Raw genomic sequence first — 14712 nt, forward strand, 5'->3', positions numbered from 1 at the left:
AATCAACTGTGATTGTCCTTTATTTCATTGCTAGCCCATAAAGAATATTGCCAGTGAGGTAGCTCCCATGGTCTCATTCTCATAAATCTTACGCGTTCCTGTAAAATACACTTACACTGTATTTCATTTGGGTGCACGACACAAAATGATCCCTCATTTTCCAGAAGATAACACTCCTTGAACTGAAGAAAAACACATAACAAAGCTTGTTCTATAAATTCCCATTAATTGTTTGATTTCATTCCAGGACACTGAAGACCTTTTGATCCCTTTTAATTTACCTAGGCTGATAAAGTTATTTCCAGCTTTTCAGAAAAACTTACAGCATTTAAAAAATCAGGCAGAGCTCTGTGCAATGCATTGACTGTAATTTCCCTCTTCATCCACTTTTAGCAAACACTGTAAAAAATATTTTTATAGAGAATAAAAAGGTCATTTATAGCACTGTCAGGGACATTTATTTTGTGTTTTTGTATTTTACTGGCAACCATTACTCACTTCAAGTCTTGCACTGGACTTTTCATGAAGAATAACTGACATAAGAAAATATGTGACAATTTTGCTCTTATTTAACATCCCATCAATGCCCATCCCATCAATTCCTTCAGAGTAAGCTCTGACAAGCATCCTTGTTAGGTGTGGCTCTGAATATGAAAAAGGTCTTATGTCATTTTGTTCTCCTCTGCTGTTATTAAGTGCCCAGAAATCTGAGGTGCAGGAGAAACCTTTGAGGTCAGCTGCCCTGTTCTTCCCACCAGGCTCATTCCCAATGTCTGGCTGTATTTTACTCAGTGCAATAATAGAGCAACTCAAGAAGAGCTTCTACCATTTCAGGTACTACCTTCCAGGCTAATAGTTCTCCCCAACAGGACATTAATCCTATTTGGTCTAACGTTTCTTTTCCTTGATAACAATCTCATCATTCCATGTTTTGGTATCACACTAAAGCCCTGCTGTTCTCCTCTGGCAAAATCCTTAAATATTGTTGATCAGAGTACACATGGGCACTTGGTATCAATCACCTGGTCAACTGATGTAAACCTAAGTCAGGAGAGAGGGGGTAGAGGACAAAGAGTATTTTGAGTAATCCTTAGATCCAACTTCTTCCTCTCTTGGTTTCTGAGGAGTTGTAGGCTGATATGGAGTCAGTTAACTCAGAAGAAAAACTCTATTGAGTTAAATAGAAAAAGACCAATCCGGTTTCACCAGGCGCTACTAAATATAGCCTTCCCCAATGAAACTGTGGTCCATGGAGAGCCCGGGCGGGAGCAGGTTGTCCCTGAAGGACTGCAGCCCGGGGAAGGGCCCGCGCTGGAGCGGGGAGACGTGGGAGGAGGGAGGAGCGGCCCAGAGGGGCTGGGGGGGACCCACCGCAACCCCCGGCCCCAGCCCCTGCGCCGCCCCTCGGGGGGACACGAGTCGGGAGTGTGGGAGCAATGTGTGCACGTAGGAGAAAGATTTTTCTTTTAAACTAGGATAACTATTGCTATCCCTTTCCTTCATCCAAAGGGTTTACAAATTAATTTAAGATTTATTAGGCACTTTAAGCTTCATTTAGAGAGCAAAGAGAGGAAAATAGGTAGCTGCACTAAAACAAGCAAGCAACTCTTGAACTCTTCAGTTGAAGTCCCCTCCTGCACCTAGTGCTATCAGAGCAGGAATATACTGACTAGCTGGAGTCACTTCCCAACCTATACTACTACTGCAGCTGCAGTAGTCTCTTTCTAGCATTCTTATGTTGAACTTTAGCTCCACTGTAACTGAGGGCCGAGTCATATCCTTGACAAATATCTATTGTAGTTGATGGCTTTTTATCAATGTGGCAAGTCATTCCCTCAAACATCAACATGTTCTGTACTCTAAAACATATAGCTGATTAATCTGAGAAAAGGTGATCAGGTTGGTTGCTGGCAACATTTTCTGAGAGAGAAAAAGTCATTCTGGGATGGTGAATTTGCACTTTTGACTGAAAGGTCCTGTACAAAGCAGAATTCAAATCCAAGGGTTCATATCCAAAGAATTATGTTTAGATATAAGCAGAGCATTTTTATCCATTAGTATTTAGCAAGAGAGAAAACATGGGATGGTTCCCTTTCTCTGCCTCAACCCTCTTGAAGACTGACAGAGGGAATGCAACAGACTTTAACAGAATTTTTTGTTAGGAACATACAGCAAGGGCTCTGTAATTTGCACTGTCCTTTGAAATGTGTAGCACTGCTTTTAATCACTTAAAGCCCAATACAGGCAAGTTGAGAACAGGAACACATGAAAGATCACCTAGCCAATTACCTGTACCTTGTGGAATTATAGCAGAGATTAATATAATACTGCATATTTATGTCATAATATCAAGCTTGATACTCTCAGGATGTGCCAAAATACATCTCTGTGACTGAGTGAACATGAAAGTCTTCCAAGATGAAAAGTTGTCCTCATTTCAAGGAATAAAAAAATACAAATGGAGTAGTGCTGCTATTGATGGAAATGATGTCTGCTAATGATGGGAAAGCTGGAAATGCAAATTGAGAAGCTGTCAAGCCATGTGCAGTACAACTCAGTAACATCTCTGTCATATTACAAAAGGGAAAAGAACATCTGCAGTTTATCATGTTATGAGCAAAGACTGTATTATTAGCATTACCTAAAGAAACCACATTTTTGCTAATGATGCAGTCTGCAAATCAGCTCATGTCTTTCCCTGTTTAAACTTTCAGATACAGCTCAAACACACCTACAAAAAGCAGAAATTGTAATCTGGTGTAAAAAACCCCAACAAAAACTACAAAACAAACTATGACAATCCATGTACTATGATTTTGTGTACACCACCTGTTTCACTCAGCTCTGCTATGTGCACTCTGGTAATAGTCATCATTATTTTCAGACCAAAAGAATTAAAAAATAAAAATCAATATTCTTCTCAATTTAATACTAGTTGCACAGTCCTCAGTTGAACCCTTCTGTTCTTAAGAAACACAACTTCACTTTTAAGCAAGCCAAGAAAAGACAGGCTTGCAGTTTTTCAAGGCATAAGACTGGTTGATAATTCTCCTACCTCCATAAAAGATTAGGTGTGACTTTGGAAAAAAGTTCTCCCAAAGTGGTCAGTCTTGGTTATTCAGTACTCTTTGACCCCAAGAGTTTGATTTTCAGAAGGGCCCAGTACTTAAAACTGCCTCACTGGGTGAATTTTCACATCTCCATTGACTTTACTGAAGCTTCAACAATCTGGAGCAGCTAATGATAAGACTCTGCCATAGGCAGGCATGAAGAGTTCAAGCCAAAAAACCAAGTCCCAGTCCTGCAGTTGAACAGATCCAAAAGGTTCCCTCACGTGCCAAACTCTCTGCCCACTTGGAGCTTAAAACATTTATTTGAATATTTGAATACCTTGCAGTATTATGTCTGCGACTTTCTTCCTTTCTCTGCTGTACTAACAGGACTTGCTTATTCTTGAGATGCGGGGGGTGTTTTGGTTTGGTTTTTAAAGTTTGTAATGCACATGTCCATGTTGTGAGCAAATTTATTGGAACGTGAAAGCATTTTTCTTTTCCTTTATTAAGACCAAAGGGATTAAGTGCCATAATCTGTATGGCGGTTCTAGGATGCTGCATAGACTCAGAACTTTACAACTTCAGAAGAAACTTATTATAAAATTTTGAAAATCTCAGACTTGCAGCAATGTCACTTCTGTAACCTTGTTTGAAAACATGCCATTAAAAGCATTCATATCAAGTATATATACTCAAGGAGTGTAATTCCTTATTATAGCAGGAACAGTTGGTCTAACATTGTCATCTCTGTAGTACTCATCTTTAGCAGTGATTTCATACAACCCAAAATATGACGTAAAACAGCAAAGTAGAACTATGTAAGTTCCTTTCTCTTTTCATCCCATGGATTTTGCAGGTAACGGATAAAGATCCAGTACAAAGCCTCCATCAGTGCAGCTTCATATAAGTTAGGACGCTACAACAGCTGGTTAAAATCACTAGTATCAAGAAACTGTGCTGGGATCAAGAGGAACCACAAACAGCCACAGAAACCAAACTACATCAAAAAGAAAGGCAGATCTCATCGTCTTCTCTACTCAGCAAAGATAAATTACCCTCTGTGGATTTAATAAATTGGGGATGTAAAAAATTTTGGAACCTCCATTTCCCATACCCTCTCCTGTGTCTTTTGCCTTGCAAGGTCCAAATTTTCTCCTTCACGTACAGATGCTTATACCATTCTGTAACATGACGTCCTTCCAGAACTAGTGTTCCTAGTTAATTTCTGTAAGACCTTTTGAAGAAGTCAGCTTCAAGCATCATAATCTTACCTTCCATTAAATAAGATTCTGCTGCCACTAAGTTTATTTGCAGCTCCCTTTTTCCATTTTTAAAAATCTTTGCACGATTCCAAGCCCTATCTCCTCTCTGTGCTGAACACATTCCCAGAAACATTTGATGTGTTCTTAGCTGTGCAGATCAGTTAGCCCATCAGTTACTCCACTTATGCATGCATAAGCTTTTAAAGAGTAATATTTGCCAAATGTTAGCCTAAAGCCAGGACACTCCTCAGGTGTCAAAGAAAGAGTCAAAAAAGAGTATCAGATAGTGTAGTAAATGCTAATGAAAATTACTAGCGTGTGGGAAGAATGTATAATCTTCAGAAACAAGAGCTACTTGACTAACTTAAAACTGCTTGTCTCCCCTGAACTGAAAAGGTCATTTAATCCTCTGAAAAGATTAGTTGGATAAAAAGAGTTGAATCTACACTAAAAACAATCTGTGCTGTTTGGGTGATAACAGAAGCACAGCTTGTCAAGCAAAAGATTTAATTCTTACCTTTTTGGTCATTCCAAATCCAGACAAAAGACAACTGTAACAGCCATGGCCTCTCAAAACAAATGCCTGGTATAAACAAAGCTCTCTTTTCTTTATGCTTCTGAAAAAATACAAAAAAATACTTTGGACATTCACTTTGTAAAGTACAATGGCTTACATTAAAGAGAAAGTACTTATCTCCTCATAGCATTACAGACATTGCATATTCTAGAAAGAAGAAAATGTATTAATTACGGAGGCATGAAATCAATGTGCAGTACTCAACACAGCTGAAAGTCCTTCCTGACTTACACCTCGTATGTTTCCAACCATTGTGTTTCCAAGCAGAGTTGGGAAAAAACCTGGAACTTAAGAAAAGACCTGAATTGAAAAGTATTTCTAAAATAAAAAAAAAAAGGATACAGAAAATTCACAAAAATATTTATGCTTTAGTGTAGGAAAATGTGATATAACTCATCAATTATAAATCAAGCCTTAAATTACAGTACATATGCATGGCCATGATATACTGGAATTAAAATAAACCAACCCCAAAACCTTCCCTCCAAATACAGACGTACCTCTCATAAACATAAGTACTGAGTCTATCTGGAAATAATTTACTTAATAATTCTTGAGTGATGCATAGCAAAATAGTTTTCCGTGGCCCTCTCTCTGTCAGATAATAATACAATACATTGTTGAAGTGATTCAGAACGGTTTTACATTAAGAACATAGATGTTGCCACATATGAACATGATGCTCTTCCAAATGTGGTTTAACAGCAAGTGGGCCTTGAATATTTCAATAAATTCTGAGAAAACTTTTTGAGACCACTTTCTTCTCTTTCAGATAATACAAAGCATTATTCTTGCAAATCAACACTGAATTTTAACCAGTAATTACAAAAACCAAAGTTTGTTATACAGATTAATCAAGTTGATGCATTTGGTGCACCAGTTTCTATCACACTGCAAATGTTACTAAACACTTCATGGCTTATTCTAGTCAAGTTTACTGAACATATGAGAAATCAACACTGACATTTGTGACCAGCTCCAGCCAGTTACACCAAATGGCAAAAAGGTCTCCATCCTACAATGTAACACCCCAGGGGCTTCTTGTGCACTTTCATGATTAAACCAGAGGAAACGTAGCTACTGCCAAAGTTGAATGATTTTCAGTTCTTTTTCATTAACCAATTTAAATTCCCTATCACCACAGTTACGGGAGAAGCTACCACTGAATGTTTGCAGTCTGATTTTGTATAGCATTAATAGAACCCAGCAGATATAGAAGAGGCAGACAACCAACTCACTACACTTAGTCAAAAGCTTTTTCCACTTTTCTACCCAGAATGCCCATAAATAAGTTCAATCACATAAAAAGGTCCGCCTAGACTTCATTATGCTACTTTCTTGATTAGACACTACTAACTGGAGGAATAATTTATCAGAGTCAATGCAAAACAGCATTTTTTACTTAGCTGTAAAAGGAAGCCAACACTTAAATCAGAGCATTAGAAGAAAACATGACAATTTTGTTATTAATAACTTTTATAGCTCAAATTTAAAAATAGTAAATCAGAAACAATTCAAGATTCATGAACAAAAGTCTGGAACTATATACATGCATAATTAAGAATATCTAGATTCTTGTCAATATTTACTTAAGTTTTTTGTACATGTTCTTTCACACAATCATATTTACAAGTATGTCTGTTTAAAACATATGAACATACATCTTTTATAGCATTTGCAAAACATTTGAATATAATTTTTTTCCTTAAAAACAAAAGAATATTTCATTGATTTGACAGATTTGGTTTCATCACATGGTACTGGACATGTATTTATCCAGTGGGATTCTGGTACCCAGAATTATCATATATGGCTTTAAATACCTTCCAAACTCAAAGGATCATCTCACAAGTACAAACTACAGTCCATCTGCGGTATGTTTCTAATTAAAGTCTTGAGCCTTTGCTTGGGTTAGATCCACAACTCGGCAAACACATTCTAAGCATGTACTCAGAAATAAGAAGCCCTTCAAATTTAAAGGAAAAACAACTCTGCTTCCAGTCAATTCCAAGCACATATTAAGTATGTATGAAATGGGATTTATGGACTTTTCTAGACATTCTAGCTACCTTTATAGGTGTTTTATTATTGTGGGATAACACAGTTTTGAACAGACAATATTTGTGGGGATTTACAGGAATCAAGTGAGAGATCTTTTAAGAAGGGAAGAATATTTTTTCCTCAAAGTATAAACATTTTTTAGAAAAAAGTCTGAGAAGATTTTGTACACAGTATGCCTAAGTTACTGATACAATCCATCCAGTCAGATCACTATCTAGTAACAAGGTCTCGCTTCACAAATTAACTGAAAATGTGTCGGCTTGCTTGCTTTTGGTTAGGAAAAAACCCCCAAACTTTTGGCTTTGGCAAATCAAGTAGCCATCTCCTTTGAACACTGTTCTCTAGAGCTCCTGCACAGATTGTTCCACAGTTTGTTCTTCTACAGGCTGCATAGCTTCCTGAACATAAACTATGAATTCTGAAGCCTCACCACCCTGCGTATAGACAGTCACCGTCTCAATTCCCTCCACTTCATCTGATGAGACTACCAGGTGATGCTGTTCAGACAGCTCCACTGAAGCCTGCTGCAGTGTCTCTTGAATCATCAAAGTGTGATTGGCTGACTGCTCCTCTTCTTTTACCTAAGGAGAAATTGAAGAGGTTACAGAAATTTCACCTTTCCAGTAAGTACCCAGTAGTGTGATGATTAATGGAAATACAGCACAGAAATTAGAAATCAGATAGTTTTGAAAGAAAATGTCAGTTTTACAGAAAACTTGTTGTGAGCACTTCTGATTAATAAGTGTATAGCTAGACAGAATACTGAAAGCAGTAACACAGCATGTCGGTTACATGCACAGAGACCTGTAAAGTACCAGGAACATAGGTCTTTGGAGACGGCTTTAATCTCTCAGCAGTCATTCATTCAAAACCGCTCTTACTTAAATAAATCTGAAGCCAAACAATTCCTCCAGCAGCACTGAGATGAGAATCCATCGAAAACCACAGAAAAAACATCTACTGTACCCATTGCTTTCTTTTTCTTCTTTTTTTTTCCTAGCCAACCTATTGCTCATGGAAGAAAAATTTCATTGTAAACCTTAATGACTTTTATTAGAAAACTGTGAAATGTAAATATTACTGTAATAGATTCCTAAGACCTACTGTTTGTGAGGCAGCAATTTTTACATTATTGAAAGGACAGTGACAGAAACAACTGAAAATAAAAGATTTTTTACGGAACATTTTGCTTCTTGTCAAAAAGAAAAAAAAAACCAACACAATTTGGTATTGAATTTCAAAGAATTCAAACAGCTGTCCATCAACTATTAAAATACAGTACTTACCAGAATTGAAGAACAAATCTTAATTCTTTGCCAGATCCATACAAAATTCCTATGCAAAGTACTCCAGGCCAGTAAAAACACATCAGAAAACTGTAAGTCATGTGGAGGAAATGCATTCTTCTCAAGTGTTAGTGATAAAATAATGTACTTTTGAGGAAAGAATGAAATAGCAATTTTTTTGGTATGCAAGATATATGCACAGGCACTTGATAGCTATTTTCAGTACAATACCACTCCCTGTGTTCATTGAAGAGAGCTGTTTTATTTGCTGGATCATAAATGCCAACCCACCTGCAAATGCAACATGCAGTTAATCAAATCCTCTCTTCCTTCTTTTTTCAGAAAATGGGTTGTTTTTATTAAGGCCTATTTCTCCTTCATTTAGGCTTAGCAAATGTTTTATGAAGCAAGCTTCCAGAGATAAATCATGTTTATTTCTCACTGTAAGAAAGTAGCCAATTGAATTTGTAGGAGGTCACATTCTCTACAACAAGTACTTTTTTCATATCATCAAGTCCATCTATAAATTGTCCACTTACACAAACAACAGGAAACGAAGACAGAATTGCTGGCTCACCTACATTTTATGATGGAAGGCAAAACTCCATGGTACTTCCAATAACCATACGAAGTGTAATAAGAAAAGAACAAAGGATTGATAGACATCAGTTTACTGGATCTCAGTGTACCCTTGTATCTCACAGCAGCACATGGTGTGCTCTTCACAGCACTGAACTCGTAAGCACTCTTAAAAAGAATAGGTCAAACATGGTAGATACTATAAAGTGTGGAATCTAAATTATGCAAATTAGAAAGGGGCTATTTTTTTAATTAGAAGCTGATTCAAAAGTTCTTTTCCAGTTCTCATTTATATGTGTCCTGGTTTCAGCTGGGATAGAGTTAATTGTCTTCCTAGTAGCTGGTATAGTGCTATGTTTTTGAGCTAGGTATGAGAAGAATGTTGATAACACACTGATGTTTTCAGTTGTTGCTAAGTAGTGTTTAGACTCAGTCAAGGATTTTTCAGCTTCTGATGCCCAGCCAGCAAGAAGGCTGGAGGGGCACAAGAAGTTGGGAGGGGACACAGCTGACCCAAACTGGCCAACGGGGTATTCCATACCATGGGACGTCACATCTAGTATAGAAACTGGAGGGAGCGGGGGTGGGGGGATCGCTGCTCGGGGACTAACTGGGCGTCGATCGGCGGGTGGTGAGCAATCGCACTGTGCATCATTTGTATATTCTAATCCTTTTATTATTACTGTTGTCATGTTATTAGTGTTATCATTATCATTATTAGTTTCTTCTTTTCTGTTCTATTAAACTGTTCTTATCTCAACCCACGAGTTTTACTTCTTTTCCTGATTTTCTCCCCCATCCCACCAGGTGGCGAGGGAAGTGAGTGAGCGGCTGCGTGGTGCTTAGCTGCTGACTGGGCTTAAACCATGACAATATAACATTGTTTTGTAAACAGCAGTATTGGAACAATCAACTTCAAGAAAATATGATTAAGATCAGTATTGTTGCTTAAGAGGGGAGAAGGAACAGAAGGGAAGAACTACAGCAAATATTCCAAGCCTGTGTTCGACTCCTTAGAGACCAGCAAGGAGAAAAAGAATTCCTCTATTTGTTTTCCTGATGCTCTTTTCTAATTTCTTTTTTTTTTCTCCCCTAAGTAACCATTCTCATTCTTGTACACTGACGTTTCTTTTAACTTTTTCATTTCGTGTTTAAAATATCTGTCAGATGAAGGTTTCAGAGACGCACAAACCCCTTAGGACTTCATATCACTTTGACCTTCCACTCAATTCATCAGGCTATACAAAGCTTTTTCTTGAACAATAACAAGTATGTTCAGGTGTTAAATTATTCAGAGGTCCCAGAGTCAGTATGCCTGTAATATATTGATGAAATATATGTGGTTTTTATCTGGTGAAAGATTTAACATCTAAAGAGAATCTTGCCGTTGTCACTGACCTTAACGCAACAGCACAATCGTACCTACTGATGATGCCTCTGGCTTTGTTGCACAGGATTCAGATTATAGGGATAAAACTACAGCAATGGGCTGAAGTCCTTTCTACATTCTGTTTCTTTTACTAATCATATCTGAACATTTTAACTGAAAGTTACATTAAACAGTTCCTGCTGAAGCTCAAGTTCAACATCCTACGAAAGTGAATGATGCTGGATGCTTGTCTTGACACAATAAAATTTGCAACCACCCTCAGAAAAACTAATTTATGTTGTCACAAAATATGGGTATCACCGAAGTACCCTTTACTAACGGAAGCTTGAGCCTCTCTTCGAAAAGCAAGGAGCTAATCATGAAAAGAAACTTAGCACTGTTAACTTCCTTCTCTTGTTCTTCTCCATGCACCCCCTTTTTTTTTTTTTTTTTATTTATTAAAGAAACCCTAAGTCCTACTGAAAGCAATAGGAATTTGGTGAATTCATACACAGGACTCCCTTTTCGTAACTGCCCTCTCCACTTTCCTGAGGCTACCTGCTCCATTGTCAGCTACTGTGTGAAAGGAAAGGACATACACAAGGTCTACTAATGAAGATCATAATAGGTGGACAAAAGTCTAATCACTAGCAAATTCAGATAGGAAGCTGCAGTTATAAATGTTAGATAATTAAAATCTCCCAGCTTGTTATGAATCAGCTCACAATTACAGTCCTTGATGCTAGACATCCTCAAACAAATACACAAATAGTGGTGTTTAAAATTTGTCCCTCTAACTATGTATTATACACTAACTTCTCCTGTGGTAGCGAGCTACACACAATCCTCTGACAACATGCCTCAGGCCAGAAAAATTACACTACATTTGCTAAGAGCTGCAAGAATGCACAACACAGTCTGAGAAGGATCTCATATAGTCTCACTTTAGTCACTCTAAACCAAAACTCATAAATAATTTTAAATATAGTTTTGTGAGTGTACATAAATAACGAAGAAAGGAAAATAAATAAAGCACAGTTGACACAAAAATGAAATGAAACCAGAATCTCATTCAATTCAATAGCAGCAATCTAATACTTATTCAGTTTTATATGCTTTTGAAATGAAAATGGCCAATAAAGAAAGTTAATTCAACCTCCCTACCTGACTTTATCGATGTGGTTTTATTACCCTTGTCATGCAGGGTAAAGAAGACTAATGCCCTTATTTCTGGTGTTTCTAGCTTCCAGTATCTTTCTTGGACAGCTATCTGTAATCCTTTTAGTTTGACAAATCACCACATTATTTTGGATATTTACATTTCAAATCAGTTCAATGTTTACATGCTTCTGCTTGGTTCCTATTAGATTGTTCCACAGGGAATAATCTCAAAACGTTAATTTACACCCCTCAAATTGATGAAACAGTGGGACAGCTGCCATCAGAATGAATGAAGTCACTACACTCAATTCTTTTTATTGGCGTCTGAAATCTTTTGAAGAGTAGCATCCAAGACCTCTTTTCTGTTTGAGAGCCAGCTGAAAAGCATCTGGCTGCTTATCCTTTGCTAAAGAATGACAGCAAGAAGCTGAAGCCACACACAGCTGGCATATTAAATCAATTCAGTACCTGCATAAATATTCTTCACTAGCTAAATGTGTCTCTCACAAAGGCCAATGGGACTATCACCCCCATGTCTTCATAAGAAGCTCAACATTTCTAAATTATAAATGTTCTTAATTTAAATATCCAAGGACCATCCAAATACATGTAAGTGACATTAAAAATGGGTATCTCTTAGAGGAATCTTTCTCTCAAAACAAGGAAGTCTTTTTTAATTTGAGAGAAATTAATTCAAGCCATTAAGGAAAATAAACTTCTTCCCTGAAAAGGAGTAAAAAAATTTTTGCAGTAAGGTGCTAAAGCTGCTTTCTTATTATAGAACTCATCCTGAGAAATAATGAATATCTTCAATATTCTTTTAAGTCAGCAGGAGTTGCAGGTCCATAGAGTTTAAAACAGTCTTGCTGGGCTTGACCCAAAATCCTCTACAGAAACTCTCCCTTGATTTCAGATTGAATGCTGCCTTTCAGTTTACCATGAAGAACAAAAGTTAATCACAGAGATCCTGCAGGATTTCAAAACGTTTTACTAGGTTACAGATGCTCCTATTTATATCATAAGACACCACAGTAAGAAAATATACACAATACTACAGAAAGGATTAAAAGTAAAAGTAAATATAAGCATTCTAGATCACAGAGAGCACCTGAATATGCGATGTGCCAGCTTACATTGGTGCCTATGGGACTGTCTCTATCATTTTGTTCAGTGCCATTTGAATAATTTGAACTCTCTCTCTCTCTCTCTCTCTCAGTTCTAGTTTACCTATAGATACACTGCGTGAAAAACACACACTGACACACACAAAAAACACTATAATTTGATCATATGAACCTCTATAATGAGCTACAAAACAATCTGGTGCACAATAGCTTCAGAATAATAAGAGACTTGAATGTGAAAGACTTGCTTTGCATAAAATAAAAAATGCAAGGTGGCAAACAAATCTTCATACCGGTGATGTAGATTTTTAAAAAGTTTTAGCAATTGGCTGGCTGAATATATCCTGACAGGGAGACTGTGACTGGCAACTTCACGCAGCTGGCAAAAAGTTGTAGCACCAGATTTTCTTCTGAGGAAGTATGGCAACGCTGTCATCATTTCAAGAGCTCTAACAGGATAGTAATCTTGATGTGAGACTTTTTCTGTATGTTACACAGATGACAAGATCTCCACAAAGGCTGAGAAAACAGGGCCATGAGCCCCAGTTATAACTTTCCTTTGCTGGTACCGTCATGTTAAGCATCAGATTGTTCCATGTCCTAAAGCAACCACAAACTTGACAATCAACCTATATATATAAACTCCATATATTGGCAAATTTTCTAGATGAACACCAGCACACAGCATTATGTAGACACAAATCAGAGCCAGATTGAAATATAAGGTGTGTTCCTGAAGTACAACATTGTTTTGGGTTTGTATGGCGCGGTTTTGGTAGCGGGGGAGGGGGCCACAGGGCCGGCTCCTGTGAGAAGCTGCTGAACTTCCTCGGACCCACCTCTGGCCAAGGCCAAGCCCATCAGTGACGGTGGCAGCGCCTCTGGGAGAACAGATTTAAGAAGGTGAACCTGCTGTGGTGGGGGGAGATTGCAATGTGAGAGGAACCCCTCTGCAGATCCTGAGGTCAGTGAGGAAGGCGGGGAGGAGGGGATGCCCCCGCAGCCCCTGGTGAGACCAGACGGCAGGCTGTCCCCCCCCAGCCCACGGAGGGGAGCGGGGGAGCAGATGCCCCCCTGCAGCCCGGGGAGAGAGGAGCCCACGCCAGAGCAGGGGGATGGAGGCCCCACGAGATGGCCGCCGCTCCCTGGGAAAGCCCGCGCTGGAGCAGGCTGGGACTGAAGGGCTGAGGCCTGGGGAAAGGACCCACGCTGGAGCAGTTCATGAAGAACTGCAGCCCGTGGGAAGGACTCACGTTGGAGAAGTCCATGAAGGACTGTCTCTCGTGGGAGGGACCCCACGCTGGAGCGGGGGAAGAGTGCGGAGTCCTCCCCCTGAGGAGGAAGGAGCGGCAGAGACAACGTGTGGTGAGCTGACCCCAACCCCCATTCCCCGTAAATCAGGAGTGGAGTTGAGCCGGGAAGGACGGAGGGGTAGGGGGAAGGTGTTCTAAGGTTTGGTTTTACTTCTCATTATCCTTGGTTTTTATTTGGTTGGTAGTAAATTAAATTGATTTTGTTTCTTCCCCAAGTTGAGCCTGTCTTTTGCCCGTGACCATAAGTGGTGAGTGATCCCTCCCTGTCCTTGTCTCAACCCATGAGCTTTTCTTTTTATTTTCTGCTCATCATCCCAACAGGGGGGAGGAGTGAGTGAACAGCTTCGTGGCGCTTTGTTGCTGGCTGGGTTTAAACTATGACAAACGTGCAGTAGCCTTTGACAGGACAGCCATGCTAATATAATTAGATATTTATTTTTTGAAGATGTGTTACACTATAAAATTCTGTTCTCTGATCAGCTTCAAGCTGATGTGTAATCTTTGCTGTGCATTGCTACCGCTGTCACTTTGAAGAAAGTGACCGTTACCATGGCGGGATTTTACTGGAGCCTGAAGAGATCACAGAGTAAAAGGATGAAAGGAACTAAAATAAAGGGTGAAATGCATGGAAAGCCAGTGTTTTCTTAAGTTTGATAAAGATCTCCTTAGTTAGTGAAACAGTTGATATACCTACTCTTCAGAGCAAATTATATAGAAGTCTGGGTTGAAAATAGGTTACTATGCTTTTCAGGAATAGAGTTAACCCTACACTCCAAGATGCAGAGGTAGTAAGAACATCAGTCCTGTCTCTTATTTCTGAATGGGAGAAAAAGAGAAAGAATTCAACAGCCAGTTACTGCTGTTTATTGTTAATATTAGTGTAGTGCTTTGGAACAGGACCTGGATTGTATCAGGTATGCTACATGC

General features: G+C 38.7%; 1 protein-coding gene across 3 annotated transcripts in view; it reads right to left on the reverse strand.

Annotated features, from left to right (window-relative positions):
- Positions 1–5240: 5240 nt before the first annotated feature.
- ZFAT (zinc finger and AT-hook domain containing) overlaps positions 5241–14712 on the reverse strand; it is a 102862-nt gene continuing 93390 nt past the window's right edge. For 2 of the 3 annotated variants that reach the window (XM_069780105.1, XM_069780104.1), the window contains exon 16: positions 5241–7534. In XM_069780105.1, the coding sequence (XP_069636206.1) occupies positions 7295–7534 (240 nt within the window). In that variant the 3' untranslated portion in view covers positions 5241–7294. Of the gene's footprint in view, positions 7535–8530; positions 8681–14712 lie in introns of those variants that run through there. The other variant, XM_069780106.1, reaches the window with a different exon arrangement.

The sequence above is a fragment of the Haliaeetus albicilla genome, chromosome 3, assembly GCF_947461875.1.
Source record: "Haliaeetus albicilla chromosome 3, bHalAlb1.1, whole genome shotgun sequence".
Lineage (NCBI taxonomy): Eukaryota > Metazoa > Chordata > Aves > Accipitriformes > Accipitridae > Haliaeetus > Haliaeetus albicilla.